Genomic DNA, 17945 nt, shown 5'->3' with positions numbered 1-17945 from the left:
CATATGTAAATTATCATATTATTAAATCCAAATTATTCAAATTATTGTGTACAAAAGTCGGTCACTGTGATATCATTACAAGTAAACTGGTACCCTGTTTTTTTTGTCAAATAATGGTAATTTTACAGCACAAATATGCAGAAGACAGAATGGAATTGCCAGATCAGAATGATGTGCACTAATGAAAGTATCCTCCAACTCATCTGATAATATAAGAATCTTTATTCATCCAATAGCACAATGATGCATCCAACAACTCAATGACTCAACATGTACATGTTTCGGCCAACAGGCCTGCTTCAGGAGTCTTAAGAGCCACCAATGATAATATCTGGAATGTGCTTCCACTCAAATAGATTTTGCCAAACTTCAAACCAAAAGGGATATCATATAGAATCTCTCAGGTGATGAACGTCGTTTCCTGAGAGATTCTATATGATATCCCTTTTGGTTTGAAGTTTGGCAAAATCTATTTGAGTGGAAGCACATCCCAGATATTATCATTAGTGGGTCTTAAGACTCCTGAAGCAGGCCTGTTGGCCGAAACATGAACATGTTGAGTCATTGAGTCGTTGGATGTATCATTGTGCTATTGGATGAATAAAGATTCTTATATTATCAGAGGAGTTGGAGGATACTTTCATTAGTGCACATCATTCTGATCTGGCAATTTCATTCTGTCTTTTGCATATTTGTGTTTGTGGTTTTGTTTTCCCCTGTTTCATTCTTAGTTTTACAGCACAAATATTTTTGAACACGTGAAAATCGCTGGGTGGTAATGCCAAAAAGTCTGCAACTTTCCCTATTTAAGATAATCGCATTACACTCAGCAGAAAAACATAGATAGTAAAAACAAAGCTAAAAAATTTCATATTCAGATTCATAGTCACTTCCAGGAATAATTTGATTAATCTTACCATACTAATGTAATTTTGAAATGTTTTTATTTTGTAATATCACTGTCTGTATACAGTCTCTTCCTCTGTAAACTGCTCTGAACTGTTTGTGGTATTGCGGTATATAAAAATAAAGTTGCTATTATTATTATTTTATAGGAGGAGTGTGCCCACTGACTTGGTCTGTCCACCCTACAGCACTCTTTTTCCTTGCTGCTTCTCTGAAAATTAATAGGTTATACATAACATGCTTAGGAAAAGGAGGAGATAGTGGATGCTGTGGATGGATAGACTGGATGAGCCATTTTGCCTTTATCTGCCGTGGTGTTTCTATGTTTCTGCATTTTTTATTGTCTCCTGTTTATGGAGAAGCAGTGACGCTTCAATAAAGAGAATAGCTGTTGTTATACTATCTGGGAGATCCCACCTCTTTCCAAGATTTGACGTTAGGAGATGAAGATGTGTCCATATACAAAACTGTTTACTCATGATTCTCTGTCTTACAGCCACATAATGGGGTTATCAAGGGATTGAAGATCCTAATGTTAAATGCTAACTCCTAGGGCTAGATTCGCTAAGGGCACGAATCGGATCTGATCCGTGAGGGATATGATGCAATCCATGTCCGGAGGGCTGATTCACGAATCACCCTCATACAAATGAGGGTGATCAGAATCACGCCCCCAACTGCCTAGTTGGGGGCAGGCAAGAGTTGGGGGCAGGCAGGAGATCAGGGCAGCTGGAGATCAGGGCAGGCAGGAGTCTGAAAGCAGGAGTTCGGGGCAGGGCAGAAAAATAGAGCAGAGAGCAGGGCGGCAGAAGGCAGGGCAGTCGGAAAGGATCTGAGCGACTGGTCCTCAGCAGTCACTTGTTTGTGATCGGCCAGCCCAGTCAGTGTTGTAGGGTTTTGGTTAGTGAATCGCTGACTGCCATCATTTGAATGCTGTTCCCCCTCATTTGCATGTGTGGATTGGAGGATGGTCAGGACACAGGTTAGTGAATCAGGTCGGAGGGAAATCGGGCCGCGTATTTTCAGTACTCGTGGGAATTGCTGCTTCATTTTCTTGGCACTCAACTTAAGCACGCACATTTAGGCCATGAAAACCCTGGCATAAACATGGTGTGCCTAAAATCTGGGATGCCTAGCGATGCCTAACACTGCTTAGGTGGTGCCAAGTGTGATTCTATACAGTGTGCCTAACTTTTCTAAAATTTTGCTTAGTGCCACCCTAGTCGACACTGATTTTTTTTAGGTGATCTATGTAGAATCAGAGCCTAAGCTCCTAAATTTACTGGAGATAGCCTAAATTTACTTCAAAATTTCTCTGTATACCTAAATTTAGAAGCCTATAAGGTTAGGTGGCAACGAGTGAATTTAGAGCAGGGAAAAAAAGGAGTATAACTTTTAAACTACTACATTTGGGTGAGTTTTCGGCTGAAAAACATAACCGCTCTCCCAATATGCATCCCAAGGCAGTTGCCGGTTTTAAAGCTGTTGACTGTCAAGGGTTGGATCTAATCTGAATATTCAGTGCTGGGGCCATATCCAGGCACTAGCATTGGATATCCGGGTCAACTGTTGACCCAGAAGTTGCACAGATGCCAACTGATATTCAGTACCAACACTTGATTAGTTAAGCAGGCAAAGATAAAACTGCCTTTTATGCAGACCTATCTGCCCAGTTAGCTATGCGGGCACTGGCACTGAAAATGGCCTGTGCTTACATAAATGCTGGCTCCTCTCCAACTCCACCCACAGAGGAGAAATCCAGCAGCCCACTTAAACCCCCATGAACTTCCACCCCATAAGCTCCTACGTTTGCCTAAAAATAGAGGGCATATATAGTAACCTAACTTAGGTGCCCTGATTTAGGGGTTCATCTTTTTTTTGAATATCTACTTTAAAACATTTACTTTCAAAGTGAACTTCAAGATACAGATAATTTTGCAATCGTTGTAGTATCTATTTCAGGCACAGATGACTGCCTAACAATCCTTGCTTTCTGCATAAGAACATACATTAGGATTCAGAAGGAGCTGAGCTTATTAAAATGGAAAGCCTGGTAAAATATCAGCTATTGGACAAGTCAACCTAGGCTTTACATGGTGTTGCAGTTATTTAATTCAGTTGAAGGTCTTCACATTGTGTTGCAATATTTCATTCAGCAGAAAGTTATTTTAAGAAATCTAATGCAATGATAACCATCTGGAAAAAAATAAAACATAGAAACGAACTATAATGACATGGAAATAGATGCAACCTAATGCAATGCTTCTCAGTCTTCGCCTGGAAGCATGCCTAGTCAGTAGGGTTTTTAGGATTCCCACCATGAATATGCATGAAATAAGAATATAAGAACATAAGGGTTGCTCGACTGGGTTAGACCAAGGGTTCATCTACCCCAATATTCTTTTTCTAACAGTGGTTATTCCACTATCTGGTAGAGTCCCAAATTAGAGATAAACCATAGCTTTCACTAGGTCTACCTCAATTAGAATAGTCAGAAACCCATTACATACAACTGTACCTCTTGCATATTCACTGTAATTTATTCCCTGAATGGGTTTACAGCCCTTCTCAGAAACTAGTTAGCTGTGCCTCCATGAGAGGTTTGAGAGGCCCTAACCTAATGGAAAGATGCATTTAGGTATTAGAGGTCAATATTCAGCAGGAATTAAATGGACAGGAACTGTTCCTTCTTGGCTAACTCCTGGGCTGGTGTTTAGTGGAACTAATCTGGATAGTGCAACTGAGCATCTACTAAGACTTCCTTGGACCTATTTGGATAGTAGAATTTCCCACTCATGATAAATAACAAAAATAATATAGTGTAACAAATAAGTAACAAAATAATAATAAGCAACAAAAATATATAGTGCACGATTAGCACAAGCTGATAAGCAAATTACTGAAAATGCTTTAAAGTGTACTAAGCTTTTTTTCTGCATTGAGCACATATTAGATAATGGTTAATGTGGATGGGCAGACTAGACGGGCCATTTGGCCTTTATCTGCCATCATGTTTCTATTTTTACTTAATTCAGTTTAGTAAAAGGACATCAGAATTCAGGTGCTGCTTTCCCAATAATCTCATGTTGCTATTAGTTTTACTAACTATAATGCCATTATAATATGGCTCCATGGTCTTGTTTCCTAAAAGTAGATCTGACCCACAGTTGTGTGCCAGAATGTTTTCTTTGCTGTTTACTAGTCTTAACCACCAAGACAAATTTGCCATTTGTTTTTGAGAGTTTGTCTGTCTCAATTTCTATAAATTGGCACCCACACTTGGGTGCCTAGATGCATTCCAGATTGTACTAATTCTATAATGGCTTCTGGGCACCAAGGTTCAGTTATATAATACTGGTGCAATTTAGCATTGGTGCACCAAACTATGCATGTGCCCACTTATGGCAGGTCAATAGCTGGCATAAATGAGCGCTGGTAAATGTGGCAATCTATGTATGCATCTTATAGTATTCCATAAGGTTCATTTATCAATGGGAGACATGCCCATGACCCATCTAAGCTCTGCCCATGCAGATCTGTGTAATGTTACTTTACATGCACCATTATAGATTAGCACTTAGGGCAAGTGCTCATGTAAGTGATGACTAATGTAACATTCACATGTGCATCTATGTCCAGATTCTATAAATGGCACCTGAAGTTAGGCACACCTTGCCAATCTAGGCACCTGATTAATTAACTTAATTAATTAGGCTTAATCAATGCCATTAATTGAAAAGCACCATTAAAAAGCAATTTAAAAACAATACCCCCCCCTTTAAAAAACAAACAAACCACAAAACACCCACGTTAGAGGTTTCTAACATAGCCCAGGGCGCTAAATGCTCCAACACTACTCTGACACCCAGGAATTTCTTTCATGCACATTCATTAGAGATATCTTGAAATCTGACTTGCTGGGAGGTCCTCCAGGACAGGTTTAAGAACTACTGGACTAGGCTATACAATTGTGCACACAACTTTGCATACTAAGCATAAAGTTAGGCACCCAGCTTTATAGAATTAGAGGGTTAGGATCTGTTTCTATATGTGGTGCCTTAAAAAATTGGCACCAACTAGCACACTGCTAAGCACGATCCTATAAAAGTCATATGCACCTAATAGAATCATGCTTAGTGCCAATGCATGCCATAACTCTTAGGTGCACCCATTTAGGCCAGCTAAATCTAGGTCTAAATGCCTGCACCTGAGTTAGGTGCAGACCAGTTGGTCAGCACCTAACTTCTAGGAGCACCTATGATTTGTGCCCTGGCCATGCCCCCCTTTTAGATTCATGCACTGAACATGGCGCATAACACTTTGTGCAATGCGCCTACCAAGTTGGGCACATAACTTCTAATCGATGCCGATTAGCATCAATTGACAAACAGCATCAATTAAACCAATTAATCGATTAAGTTGTACGCACACATCGGCTATGCATTCTGATGCACGCACACAACCATAGGCGCCATATACCGATTTTGGGAGTTAGTGCTTAAACAGCTTACTGCAAATAAGCAAAAGCAGTTACAAAAATTAATTGTTTGGGTCAGGCCAGCACATTTCACATCTTGTATATGTCTGGAAGAGTTTATTTTGTTCACTATCAGCTCTCCAACTCCATTTTTTATATCTACCTATCCATTTGCCTATCTATGCATCTATCTATTGATCTCTGTATGTTAACAAATAAATTTTATGGTGCACTCATTCACTGATCCTATGTTTTCCCTTGATTTCTACTTTTCCCAAACCTGTTTTATAATGTTTGAAGATAGATGGCGAATTTGGATTGTCCTTTCAGTGATAAGTATTTACATCTAAATAGATCCCATTTTCTTCTGCTTCTTTTAGCTTCTCCTGTTTTTCTCCCTCTCGGCTCCACCTCTCTCCACATTAAAACATTAACATATATCTAGCTGTATAAACCATGAAACGACTTTTAGCCAGATTGTTAGTATAACCCATAATATTAGTGTGCAAAGCTCTGATCAGGTATCCAAGCCATGGAATGGTTCTCGTCAAAATTACAAAACTAGAATGTTGGTATGAAAGACTTCCTCTCAGCTGTTCTCCAGGTTATCCATGGCATTTGATTTGTGGATGCATGATTTAGGAAGATGAGAGGTAATGGGGTGGGAGCAGCTTTTCATATTCATTGTCAGTAGAAATTAGGTTTCTATTTTGAACATTTCCCCTCTGTTCTCAAAATTCTCTCTCTCAGGCATAAGTTGCAGAGCAGATCAAGGCTCATTGTAAACTTCCTACGAGTAGATTAAAATAATTATAATAATAAAAAAAAAATATTTGATAAATTGCACCTACAAAATCTGGAAGAAAAACTAATGAACTGTTTGGATTTTAAGCAGGTATACAATGCTAGTATTCAGATTCTGGGTTTTGAATTTGCAAAGTATTCTATATATAGATTTCACTTATATTTGTTCTAACGTAAGGCAAGTGTCTTTCTATTCCTCTTCCTTGCTAAAGTGATTCCTGCAGAGGCTCCTTGTAATCATCAGATGAATATTCTGAATGTTTTCTGCCTCAGGATGGTGCAGAATAATACTGACAGTCTTACTCCTGAAACATTAAAAAAGCCTCCCCTTTGAAAACCCAGCTTCTGCTTCCTTTCATCTGTCCTCTCTAGCGTAAAGAGCTGTGCTCTTCAGGCTGTAGCAGCTTTTCTAAGAGGACAAAAGACATGCTAAGGTTAACAAAATTATTATGTAAAAGTACAAAAGTCGTGTTTAACAGAGGCAGGACAGGTAGATTAGTAATTTGAACCGTTTAGGTTCATTTAACTTGATTGCGTACAATGTAGGGCTTAAGTACATTTCTTTCACATCATTCACACCTTTTGTAGTAACTGTATGTGCAGTGTTTATCTCCTCTGATACTACACTTATAATACCATTAAAACTGGAATTAAAATGAGCCATTGCTGATTTAAATCAGTATTCTTTAGCTACAAACTGGGTCATACCAGTTTGGGGGTTTAAATAGCTAAATAAATAAAACTGTTATACTAGCATAGTCATCAAATTCCTATGTCTATCAGACTTGTCAGTGTATCTAAAATCTCACTCTATTTCTGTGTACACATTTCAGTGAACATCAGGTTGCATTCTGAGAGTGATTTGGTTGTTATACACCAGTCTGGGAATACTGCAAATGCTCTTATTTATTTTAAACTTTGTAGTTTACAAAAAAAAAAAAAAATAGCGTGGTACCTTTTACACTCTCATACTCCTGTCAAATCTTCAAAGGGAGTAATATTTTATATTTTGTTTGCATTTTATTTTTATTTTTTGGTCAGGATAGAATATCCTGAACATTTAAGACATGGTAAAGCTGAAAGAGCAAGTCTCTTTCCTCCTCTCTGGTTTATGAAAGGTTCATACAATTTCAGTCAAGAAAGCACAAAAAAAATCCCATGAATCTATTTATTAGCCCATTGGTATTTGGTTGCACACTGTTTTAATCCCACTGAAACTCACACCTCACATTCCCTTGCTGGCTGCTGGTGACAGGAGCAAGATCCATATTCATTAATGATCACCAGGGCTCCTTCGATGTGGTTGGGTTTGTAATCAACGTAATACTCCTGGGCTGACATGGCAGCCATTTGATGCATGGTCTGTTTCTGCTTCTGCTTTCTACGCTGTGTTACAAAGCACTGTCTCAGCTGCCTTAAGCTGGCAGGAAAACACTTCCAAGACACATACAACACCAAAACCACAATAAGGAAGGAAAAAATAAGGGCCATGGTCCCTGTCACCACCTTATGAATCTGAACAGTGTTCTCCGGTTGTTCTCTAGGAATAGTTACTGTTATGATATTTGTTGTTCGTTCTCCCTCAGTATCCTGCACATCGTGGATAATTGAAGTGGGGCTGGAATCAGCTGCTTTGTCACTATTGTTCACTGCTACTGAAAGGATATTACCACTTGTTGGATCTGCAGGATCTTCGCACAAGTGAAAGGCGTAGACTGCATCCAAGACATCCTCCCCCTGTGCGTACTCAGGGGTGGCACACAGCAAGCTGCTGTCATGACGACCCTTGAAGGTACTTAACCAAGAGGCCAAGGCGCACACATTCCGGCCACAATCCCAGATGTTTCCAGAAAGGCTGATGCTAGTGAGGGACTTCCAAGACCGTAGGATTCTAGAATCGATGTAGGTCAAGCGATTGGAATCCAGCTGAAGTGAATCGAGGTGAGGTACGGTTTCAAAAACATGAGGTTCAATGTATTCAATCTCATTAGCTGAGAGGTCCATTTTTTCTAATTTCCATATCCAGTCCAAGGAATTGACAACAATAGTTGCTTTATTCCTTCGTATGCTGAGAGAGTGGAGTGAAAGGAGTCTTGGAAAATGGGCTAAATTCACCTTCACCAAATCATTGTGCTCCAGATGTAGTTCAGTGAGTTTAAATAAGCCTGCAAAGGAGTTGCGAGCAAGGCTTTTCAACTGATTGTATCCCAAGTCTAGAAACTTCAGGCTGCGGCAGTCCTGAAAAATCCTTACTGGCACAAACTGGATAGCATTGGATCGCAGATGCAAAGCTGTCAGCTTCCTCAGCCCATGGAAGAGATCTGGTTCCAAAGACTTGATGTGATTGTACGATAAATCCACACTGCGCAAGTTTGGCATGGGTCGGAAAGTGGTGTTGGGCAGCTGTTCGATTTTGTTGGAACTCAGAGTGAGTTCTTTAACTCTCCGCAGTTTTTGAAAGGCATTCTCCTCCACTGAGCAAATGTGATTGTGATCCAGATACAGCCACGTGAGCTGCATTAACCCCGTGAACTGTCCATCACGTAGCTCTGAAAGGCTGTTGTACCGCAGAGACAAGCCCATTATGCCCGTCAGGTTGTGAGGCATCTCAGTAAAATTCAGGGATTCACAATACAAGAGCCTACCCTCGCAGCGGCAGAGCTTTGGACACCCACTGTTCACCACTGGAAGCATTTTGAAAAAAAGACCCAGTGCACACAGTATCAACCCTGAGGGTTTCCTCAGTAGCCAGTTTAAACAGAGACCAATAAGAAGGAAATCCATTAGCAAAAATATTTCCAAATTTTCTGGAGAATGTCCATTGAATCTTTTTTCCTCAAAAATTCTACATCATATGTTAACAATGAAAATAGTAATAATACTGGCAGCCAAATATTGTTCAGTGTATTACAACATGCAAGAGCCAGTGCAGCATTAAAGTTCATAGAAATGAAAGACATGAAAGGATAATGATTTCATTCATGGTAGATGCTGCAGGAAAGACAAAAAAAAAAAGAGAGAGCCCTCTTTCTTCATGAACAAATTTAATTAAAAAATGTCTTACCCACCCTTCTCCAGAGAATGACAACTTCCATTCAGCAGCTTCCTTTGTGTTTAGACTAATTATATGCAGAGCTAAAAAAGACCCCTCTGTGCTACCCGTTCAGTCCCTTTCAATCTGTGCAGAACTGGCAGGCTCACAATGTCTCACTTTGCTTCTGCTCAAGGAGCTAAAAGGAAGGGGATGTCCAGCTACCTTTTTAGCCGCCTTCTAGGACCCACAAGTTTCACAACTGCAGGCAATGAGCTTGGTCGTCTTCTCTGTCTTCCTCTCCGTCCTTTTTTTTTTTTTTCTGCAGCTAATACTGTGATGCTGTGAAAAGCCTCCAAACTCTTTACTAACCACTCCACGGGATTTGGCTGTAAATGACCGTTGACCGGCACAACCTTTACTCCACTGAGACAGATTACAATTCATTCAGTGAGCCCATGCAAGGATGGCTTTATTTCCCATTCCTTTTTCGCCTTCTTCCTTAGGTGATGCTTAGAGCAGAGAGAGGGAGAAAAGCAGTGAGAATCCCTTGCCTCAGCTGAGCAGTATGTTGAAAGAGCATGCAGAGGCACCTACTGCTCACTGAGTGTCGTAAGCTACTCATGATTGTACGCCTGCACAGTACATCTCAGACATGGGCAGATTGAAAAGGGGTGGGCATAAAACCAACATTTTAGTGAACCAGTAAAGTAATATATGTCCTTTGCTGATGAAATGAAAAATACTTTAAAGCTATTTGTCCATTGCTCAGGGGGGAAAAAATCTAGCAGCAGGTCATAATCAAGAAAGAAACTGCAATTTTTTTTTTTTTTTGCCTGTTTAAAAATTATCTTGGCTTCATAGGTAGCACAGGCATCAGTTAATAGAAAAAAATATGTACGATTTCTCATGTTGAGAATGGCTGTGTATGCATGGTAGCTTTTTTGTATGTCAGGGTTTGGAATTTTTTTCATCCACAAATAGGCATGAGTACATCCTCGATCTGTTGCTGAAATCCATGTAAAGACAGGGCACATTCTGCACAGTGGATGTTGACTGCATAGTCATTTGCTGTTATGTCTTTGCCATAAATGTACTTTTCATAGTGTCTTATGTGCCGAAGGAGCGTACTGCAGTAAGGCATCTTTTTGAAACATGCAGAATGGTTGATGAAATGCATTATGGCATGAGAATCTTTTCTAAAAGGTTTTGATATAAAACAGCTGTATATTGTTGAGCTCCACAGAGCAGCAATATAATTCCCCTCACTATGACAACAGCTCTCTATAACACTCATATTACACGCCTCTTAAGAATAAACTGATAGACAGAGTTAAAGGCATAGCAGACATGAGCTGTGTACTTTGTAACTCCCAATTGTGTTTCAATCCGGTACCATTTTTCCCTTGAATTAACAAATGCTTCCTTCTGACTTCCCTGTGTTATTAATAATGGATGAGGTCACTGACAATGAGCTACAATACCTGCATAAACCTAACTGGCTTTGAATAGAAATGCAGCACAGTTGATGGGGAGGGTATGTGTGTGTGTTGGGGGGGGGGGGTGTTCAGGCTTCTTTTCCCATTATGGCATTTCATCGAAGAAAGCTGATACATTCAGACATGAGGCAATTCACAGTCCAAGCATGTCCATGCATTCCATCTACGCAAGCCTGAAAGGAAAATTGGAGTATAATATCATAATGAAAGCTGCCTGCCCCCTTTTATATCATCTCCCCAGGAATTTCACAAGGAGTATCCTTCTTCCATGCCTCACTCTGGCTAGATTTCCACAACTGGATGGAAAGGCCCTATTGGATGAAAAGGCAGATGATAAATCTTTAAATGGAATAAAAATTATTGGAAATGAGAAAACATTGTACACAGTGGATTTCTCAAAGTAAGAATGGGGCTTATTTGCATATTGATTGATCTGAAGCTTTTACCTATATTAGAAACTCAACGTTGCCTGTGTCTTCATAGAGAATTTAGATAAATAGATCTTAGATTTTCTTGAATTTCTCATAGGGCCCTTTTATTAAGCAAAAATTAGAGTACCATGGGACACATTTGGGCATCCTACAGTAAGTTTGCAATCTGCATGCATTAACTGCATGCTCTCTCTCTCTCTCTCTCTCTCTCTCTCTCTCTCTCTCTCTCTCTATATATATATATATATATTTTATGGAGCATATTAGAGTTGGAGAGTGTACATTCCTGTGCACTGCACAGATGATCCAGGAATTACATTACATTAGTGATTTCTATTCTGCCTTTACCTTGCGGTTCAAGGAATCCTTACCACCTACAAAATAGAAGGTGGTAAGTACTCCCAGGACAGGCAATGTTAGAACATGGCAATTAATATACAAACTAGAAAATTGGGATTTGGGTAAAAATAACATTAGCAAACAGTAAGGACTCACTTAAGGGTAAGCTTAGGCCAATTTTTACTGCAGCTTAATAAAAGGACCACATAGAGACATACAAATATAATAATAATAATAATAACAGTTTATATACCGCAATACCGTGAAGTTCTATGCGGTTTACAAAAGATTAGAGAAGATACAGAATAATTGGACTTAAGAGTGGAAAGAGTGAGAGAGTACGAGGGAGAAGAACAGGTCAGTTGTCTAGGTATTTCAGGAACAGGTATGTTTTTAGACGCTTTCTAAATTCCTCGTAAGTAGTGGGAGAGAGCAATTGCTCTAGGTCCTTACCCCATAATGCCGCCCGATGTGAGAGAAGGTGTTCATGGTGTTTTTTTTAGTTTGCAGCCTCTAACTGGAGGGGAAACAAATTTTGAATGTGTGCTTCTCTTATGTTTGTTGGTGGAAAATGAGAAAAGGTCCATTATGTATTTGGGGGCTAGTCCATATAGTACTTTGAAGCAGAGGCAGGCAAATTTAAACTTTACGCGTGCTTCCATCGGCAACCAATGCAACTGCCGGTAGTAGGGTGTTACATGATCAAATTTCTTTAGCCCGAAGATAAGTCTGACCGCTGCGTTTTGCATTATTTGGAGACGTCGCATATTTTTGGGAGAGATTACTAAGTAGGCGATGTTGCAGTAGTCAAGTTGACTTAGTAAGAGGGATTGCACTAGGATTCTGAATGCTGACGTGTCAAAATATGATTTAACGGATCTAAGTTTCCAGAGAGTGAAAAAACCCTTTCTGATTAAGGAGTCCACCTGGTCTTTCATGGTTAGGCATTGATCTAGAGTTACACCCAATATCTTCATGGTGGACTGAATAGGGTAACTAAGTTCATTGATGCATAGTGGGGTTTTGGTGTCAAGCGGGTGTGGAGAGGCAACAAAGAATTTTATTTTTTCTGGGTTGAGTTTGATCTTGAAATCTGTCATCCATTGTTCCATCACATTTATGGCTTCTGTTGCCTTGGGAATAGTTTCCGAGATGGAGTTAGCAAATGGGATGATGATCGTGAAATCGTCTGCATAACTGAATAATTTTATCCCCAGTTGGGTTAATTGCGCGCCCAATGAGGACATGTATACATTGAAAAGCAGTGGGGATAGTGGTGATCCTTGTGGCACACCAGATGAGTTGCTCCAGATATCGGAAAGATCGTAGTTGAAATGTACCTGATAGTTACGGGATGTAAGGAAGCCGTGAAACCAGTTCATCACCTCATCCCTGATACCAATGGCGTCTAGGCATAGTAGCAATTTCCCATGGTCTACCAGATCAAAAGCAGAACTCATATTGAATTGCATGATCAGGGCATTGAGGCTCTTGCTAAACGATAGGTGTAAATAGTCTAAAATGGCCGCAATTACTGTCTCCGTACTGAATAAAGGTCTAAAGCCAGATTGAGTTTCATGTAGGAGAGAGAACTGATTAAGGTATTCCATCAATTGGGTGTGGACCAATCCTTCCATGATTTTTACAATAAATGGGATAGATGCTATGGGTCTGTAGTTGGTTATTAGTGCTGTAGATTCTTTTCTATTTTTTGGGATAGGGGTTATTATTATGTGACCATTATTAGTGAGGAAGTTCCCATTTTTTAGGTTGTGGGCTAGGTAATGTAGCAAGGAGAGTTTAAATCCTAATGGCGCCGCTTTCGTAATATCCGGGTGGCATGGGTCCAGAACACAGTGAGATTTAGAGTATTTGTTGTATAGTTTGGTGTAGTTATTCCATTCTAGATCATGAAAGGAACTCCAGATCATGTCTGTTGCTATTTCATTACCTTGTAGTTTAGCTATTTGGTGATCACTTGGGATGTTTGTTAAACAGTTATTTCTTAGGTTTTTAATTTTTGAATCAAAATGTAGCGCTAGGTCTTTCGCAGAGGGTAACTTCATGTTGTGCACAGGTATAGTGTAGCGGGTGGTGTCGAATAGATTTGTGATCAGGTTGAACAACTCTTTTGTATTGATTCCTTGTGAATTGTTGCAACATAGGTTGATTTTGGTAGAGTAGAATGCTTTACGTTTATCTTTTATCAGTTGTTTGTAGATTTTTATATTAGCTCTCCATTTGTTACGGTCAGCCGATTCTCCTGTTTTTTTCCAAATTCTTTCCAGTCGTCTAGCTAGTTGTTTTGTTTTTAGTAGTTCGGTGTTGAACCATTTGTTATGTTTATTTGCATTGCTTTTGCTTTTACGTAGAGGGGCAATTTTATCTAAAATGGATGTGCTGGTTGTCATCCAGTGGTAGCAGAAATTGACTCCTTCTTCTATCTCCGTTTGCAGTTCGTATTGTGACCAGTATTCTTCTGGATCAATATGACCTCTTGTGTGATGTTCTTTTTTTATTATCGGACGTGTTTTAGATTTTCGGTGTGACCAGATTAACTTGAAATAATAAGTGAAATGATTGGACCAGATGTCGTGATACCAGGTGCCTTCAGGCAGAGAGATGATAGGGTCAAGGATTTCCTTTGTGGACATGGCAACCACATCTAAATGATGGCCTTTTTTGTGAGTTTGTGTGGGTACGGGAAGGTTGTGGTTGAGTCGGGATAGAAAGTTTTTAAGCTCTTTCGTGTCTGTATTGTTCTCTTCATCTAGGTGTATGTTTATGTCCCCTGGGATGATATTGTAAGTGGGACCAATTGAATTGTGTAGGACAAATTCACAGAAGTCTTCTTTGGCCTTCTACAGTAACTACATAACTACAGTACACTCCCCTTAATTTTAAGTGCAATGAGAGTCATTATTAACCTTAATTCTGGAATTCTATATGCTTGAAGTAAGTAACTATTATTTTCTAATGAATGTAAACCAGAAGATAAAGAAAATTATAATTAACTAAAGACTGTATTACTGCCTACATCAGAGATGCTAGCAAAATTGAAGTCAAGGAAAAGAAAATATAAAAATAGGAGAAAGCGATGTCAGTGTGTTGAATGGTGGCTTAGCTCTTCAGCTCCCACAGTACCCCATTCTAAATCTTCCGTATCTCTAGCCATCGGCTTTGTTTAACCACTGCAATTTGTGAAACTACACGATGAAAAACTAGAAACATGAGTAAAACAGAATGTGTCCCGTAAAGACACCGACAAGGCTCCAACTTGACTTGTGTTAAAAAAAACCTCACGCTGCCATGCTTCCCTGGCTTCGCTCTCAAGGTCTGAATTGGATTTGCATCCAATTCCTGCAGAATCCCAGCCTTAATAAATGGCTTCCTTGTGCTTTGGTGACTTTATTGTAGATGATCATAGGTGACATTAAATCTTCATGTGAGGAGATCCTGGACTGTTTGGAAGGTTTAGGCAGTGATCTAAGAGAATTGGGTGGTCATGTGGCAGATGTGGAGGCCAAAAATTGAGAAGCTTGAGGACCTCATTATGAATTCTAAAGATTATGTTACTACACTCTCAGCTCAATGGGACAATTTAACATACAAGATGGATGATTTGGAAAATCATGGACATTGCAACAATTTGTGGTTCTGTTGTGTCCCTGAGGCAGGCCATACAGAAAATGTCTCTGCTATAGTTCAGACCTTATTCCATTCCTTGCTAGGTGTGGAAGGGGCATCCACTTCTTTGCGCTTGGAAAAAGCACACCACTCTCTTGGATAACCACAAGAGAGCAGGCCTTTTGATATTATCACTAGTTTCTCCCATTTTGCTGAGAAGGAAGAGATTCTTGGAAAAGCACAATAAACATCTGACTTCCTCTATAATGATGCCAAGATCACGGTATACCAGGATTTATTCACTTACACACTTCAGCAACATCAGGCTTTGAAATCTGCCCTTGAACTTTTGAATAAGGCACATATTAAATATTAATGGATCTTTCCCTTTACCTTATGTTATCCAGTTGGAGGCAAGCTATATCAAGTGTATTCATTGGGGGAATTCTGCACGAGGCTGTCTTGCTTCTAGTAGTCAATCTCCTGGTTTTGTTGCTCCTGCCACTAAAGCCAAGCTACAGTGTTGGCAGAGGGTTCCTACTGGATCTAAACAGAAGAAGGTTATAAATAATTATTTGGGAAGCCATATGTGACTGACTGTCTGCTAAACTGGATTTGACCTGATTTAAAGTTTTTGGCCTTGCAGGAAATCTTCCATTTTTGATCACTGGCATGGACTATGTGGTTGATGCCTTGTATGACCTATTCAGGGTGGTTGGTGAGCAAGCTGTCAGCTTACTCTGTCTGCATGCTGGATGCTGTGGATTAGACATGGTCTGTTGATTCTTCATCCAAGGTGACCCTAAGTATGCTGTCATTTGAGGGGCAGTTACTGTTCAGTAAAGGTCTGGATGACCTTATGGCTAGTGTACAGGACCTTAAACCTAAGTCCTTGCTGGATAGTAGGCCTCAATCCTCCAAGGGATTGGGGTGAATTACTTTTTGTACCTCCAGGCAATATTGTCAATATTCTGGAGGTCCCTCAGGCCAAAGATCATTTCAAAATGTCAGACAAAGATTTGGAGGAGCTAGGTGCCTGTAACCTTCTGAAGCACATTCTACTTCTGCCCCAAATAAGCAATTATGATGCCAGAACAATGGCTGAGCCTCCATGCATTGGAGGGAAGCATTCAGCATTCTTAGATAAGTGGGTGGAGATCACCACGAATTGCTGGGTGCTGGACATTCTCTGAGAAGGGTTCAAACTTGAGTTTTATCATCCCCTTCCAGAGCTTTTTCTAGACTCCCCAGCAGGGAAATTGAAAAAAGAGGCAAAGGTCAGAGCAATAGTCCAGAGATTACTAGATATAGATTACTAGAACACATTCCAGAGTCCTACTTGGGGTCCAGCAGATACATTACTACAAAAAGCTCATTGGCTACCAGTCATATATAGGATAACATATAAAATTGCACTTTTAACTTTTAAAACGATACAAACACATGCCCCAGCATTCATTGGCAGACTTCTAATTCCATATGACCCCCCCAGAGCCCTTAGATCCACTTCTTAGTGTACTCTTAATGTCCCATCCCTAAGGATAATAGGTACCACCGCACCTCAATCTGCCCCTATGATTTGGAATTCTCTTCCTATATATATAAGATCCGAACACAATTTACAGAAGTTTAAAAGTAGTTTAAAATGTTTTCTTGTTAAAGATGCCTTTAACTGACCATTTGATTTAAGTCCAGCAATTCTTAACCTTTCCCCGCCCTAATGTTCTTCCCTTTTATGTACCTTTTCTCGATAAATATTGTAGTTTTCTCCCCTTTCCTATTGTATCTCCATGGTTTTAATAGTTAAGTACGTTAAAAAATTGTCTTTTGTAGCCCTGTAAATATTTTAATTATTATTGTACAACGCTTAGCATTTTAGGATAAGCGTTTAATCAAATACATGAATAAACTTGAAACTTGAAACTTGATTGTGCCTAAGAGAGGCTCCGAAGACTGGAGACCAATCATGGATCTCAAAGCAGTCAATGCGGTCATAAAAATTCCATGGTTCTGAATGGAAACAATGAAGTCAGTGATTGCCTTGGTTGTGCCAGGGGAATTTCTGGACTCTCTGGATTTGACAGATGCCTACCTTCATATGCTCATTTTTCCGGAGCACAAACAGTATGTGAGGTTCCACATCTAGTAACAGCACTTCCAGTTCATGGCCTTGCCCTTTAGGCTGGTGGCAGCACCTTGAACCTTCATCAAGGTGATGATAGTTGTAGCAGCCCACCTAAGCAAGCGCAGTATCCAGATCCATCTGTATCTAGATCCAAGGTTCAAGTTTCCAAGATTATTCACTGTTTGATATACCAACCATTGGCTAGTATCTGGTAGGTTTACAATGCTAAAAATAAGGATTAAAAATAAAAAGCAAAAGGGGCAATATATAAATAACATAGGTGTTAGATAAGACATAGATAAACTTGATATGAAAAGGACTGGGGTAAGGGTAAAAGTTTAAATTACATCGAAGTTAAAATAAAACTTTAAAAGAAGGTAAGAAGTGGAAGGGGAGGAAAGTAAGGGAGGGGAAATCACTTCTTAAAAGTGGTTCTCTTTCATCATTAATGTATGCGTGAGAGAGATCTTATCTTGTGTCTTGATATGCATCCTGAAATAGGAAGATTTTAAATTTAATTTTAAATTTGTTGAGGATTTCTTCAAGGTGGATGTGTGATAGCAGAGCATACCAGAATGCATGGGCTGTAGCAGAAAAAATGGTGTTACATGTATAGAAAAGTTCCTTGATTGGGTGAACAGTCAGCAGATTCTGATTGGTGGATCTCAGAGCTTGTGAGGATGCATAAGGGACGAGATATTTGTAT

The 17945-nt window shown here is 39.7% G+C and overlaps 2 protein-coding genes across 4 annotated transcripts in view; one reads left to right on the top strand and one right to left on the bottom strand.

Annotated features, from left to right (window-relative positions):
- Window positions 1-17945, top strand: part of CTNNA2 (catenin alpha 2) — a 1640869-nt gene that overhangs the window by 936900 nt on the left and 686024 nt on the right. The window lies entirely within an intron of this gene.
- Window positions 7344-9787, bottom strand: LRRTM1 (leucine rich repeat transmembrane neuronal 1). The gene has a single exon (XM_033952738.1). The coding sequence runs from the start codon at window positions 8969-8971 to the stop codon at window positions 7406-7408; it is 1566 nt and encodes a 521-aa protein (XP_033808629.1). The 5' UTR covers window positions 8972-9787; the 3' UTR covers window positions 7344-7405.

Source organism: Geotrypetes seraphini, chromosome 1, assembly GCF_902459505.1.
Source record: "Geotrypetes seraphini chromosome 1, aGeoSer1.1, whole genome shotgun sequence".
NCBI classification, from domain to species: domain Eukaryota; kingdom Metazoa; phylum Chordata; class Amphibia; order Gymnophiona; family Dermophiidae; genus Geotrypetes; species Geotrypetes seraphini.
The sequence above is the reverse complement of the archived record's forward strand: the minus strand, read 5'-3'. Positions and strand labels throughout refer to the sequence as shown.

Excerpts from the sequence above, each read along its gene's own strand:
- LRRTM1 (XM_033952738.1), bottom strand. The coding sequence starts at position 8,971 with ATGGATTTCCTTCTTATTGGTCTCTGTTTAAACTGGCTACTGAGGAAA.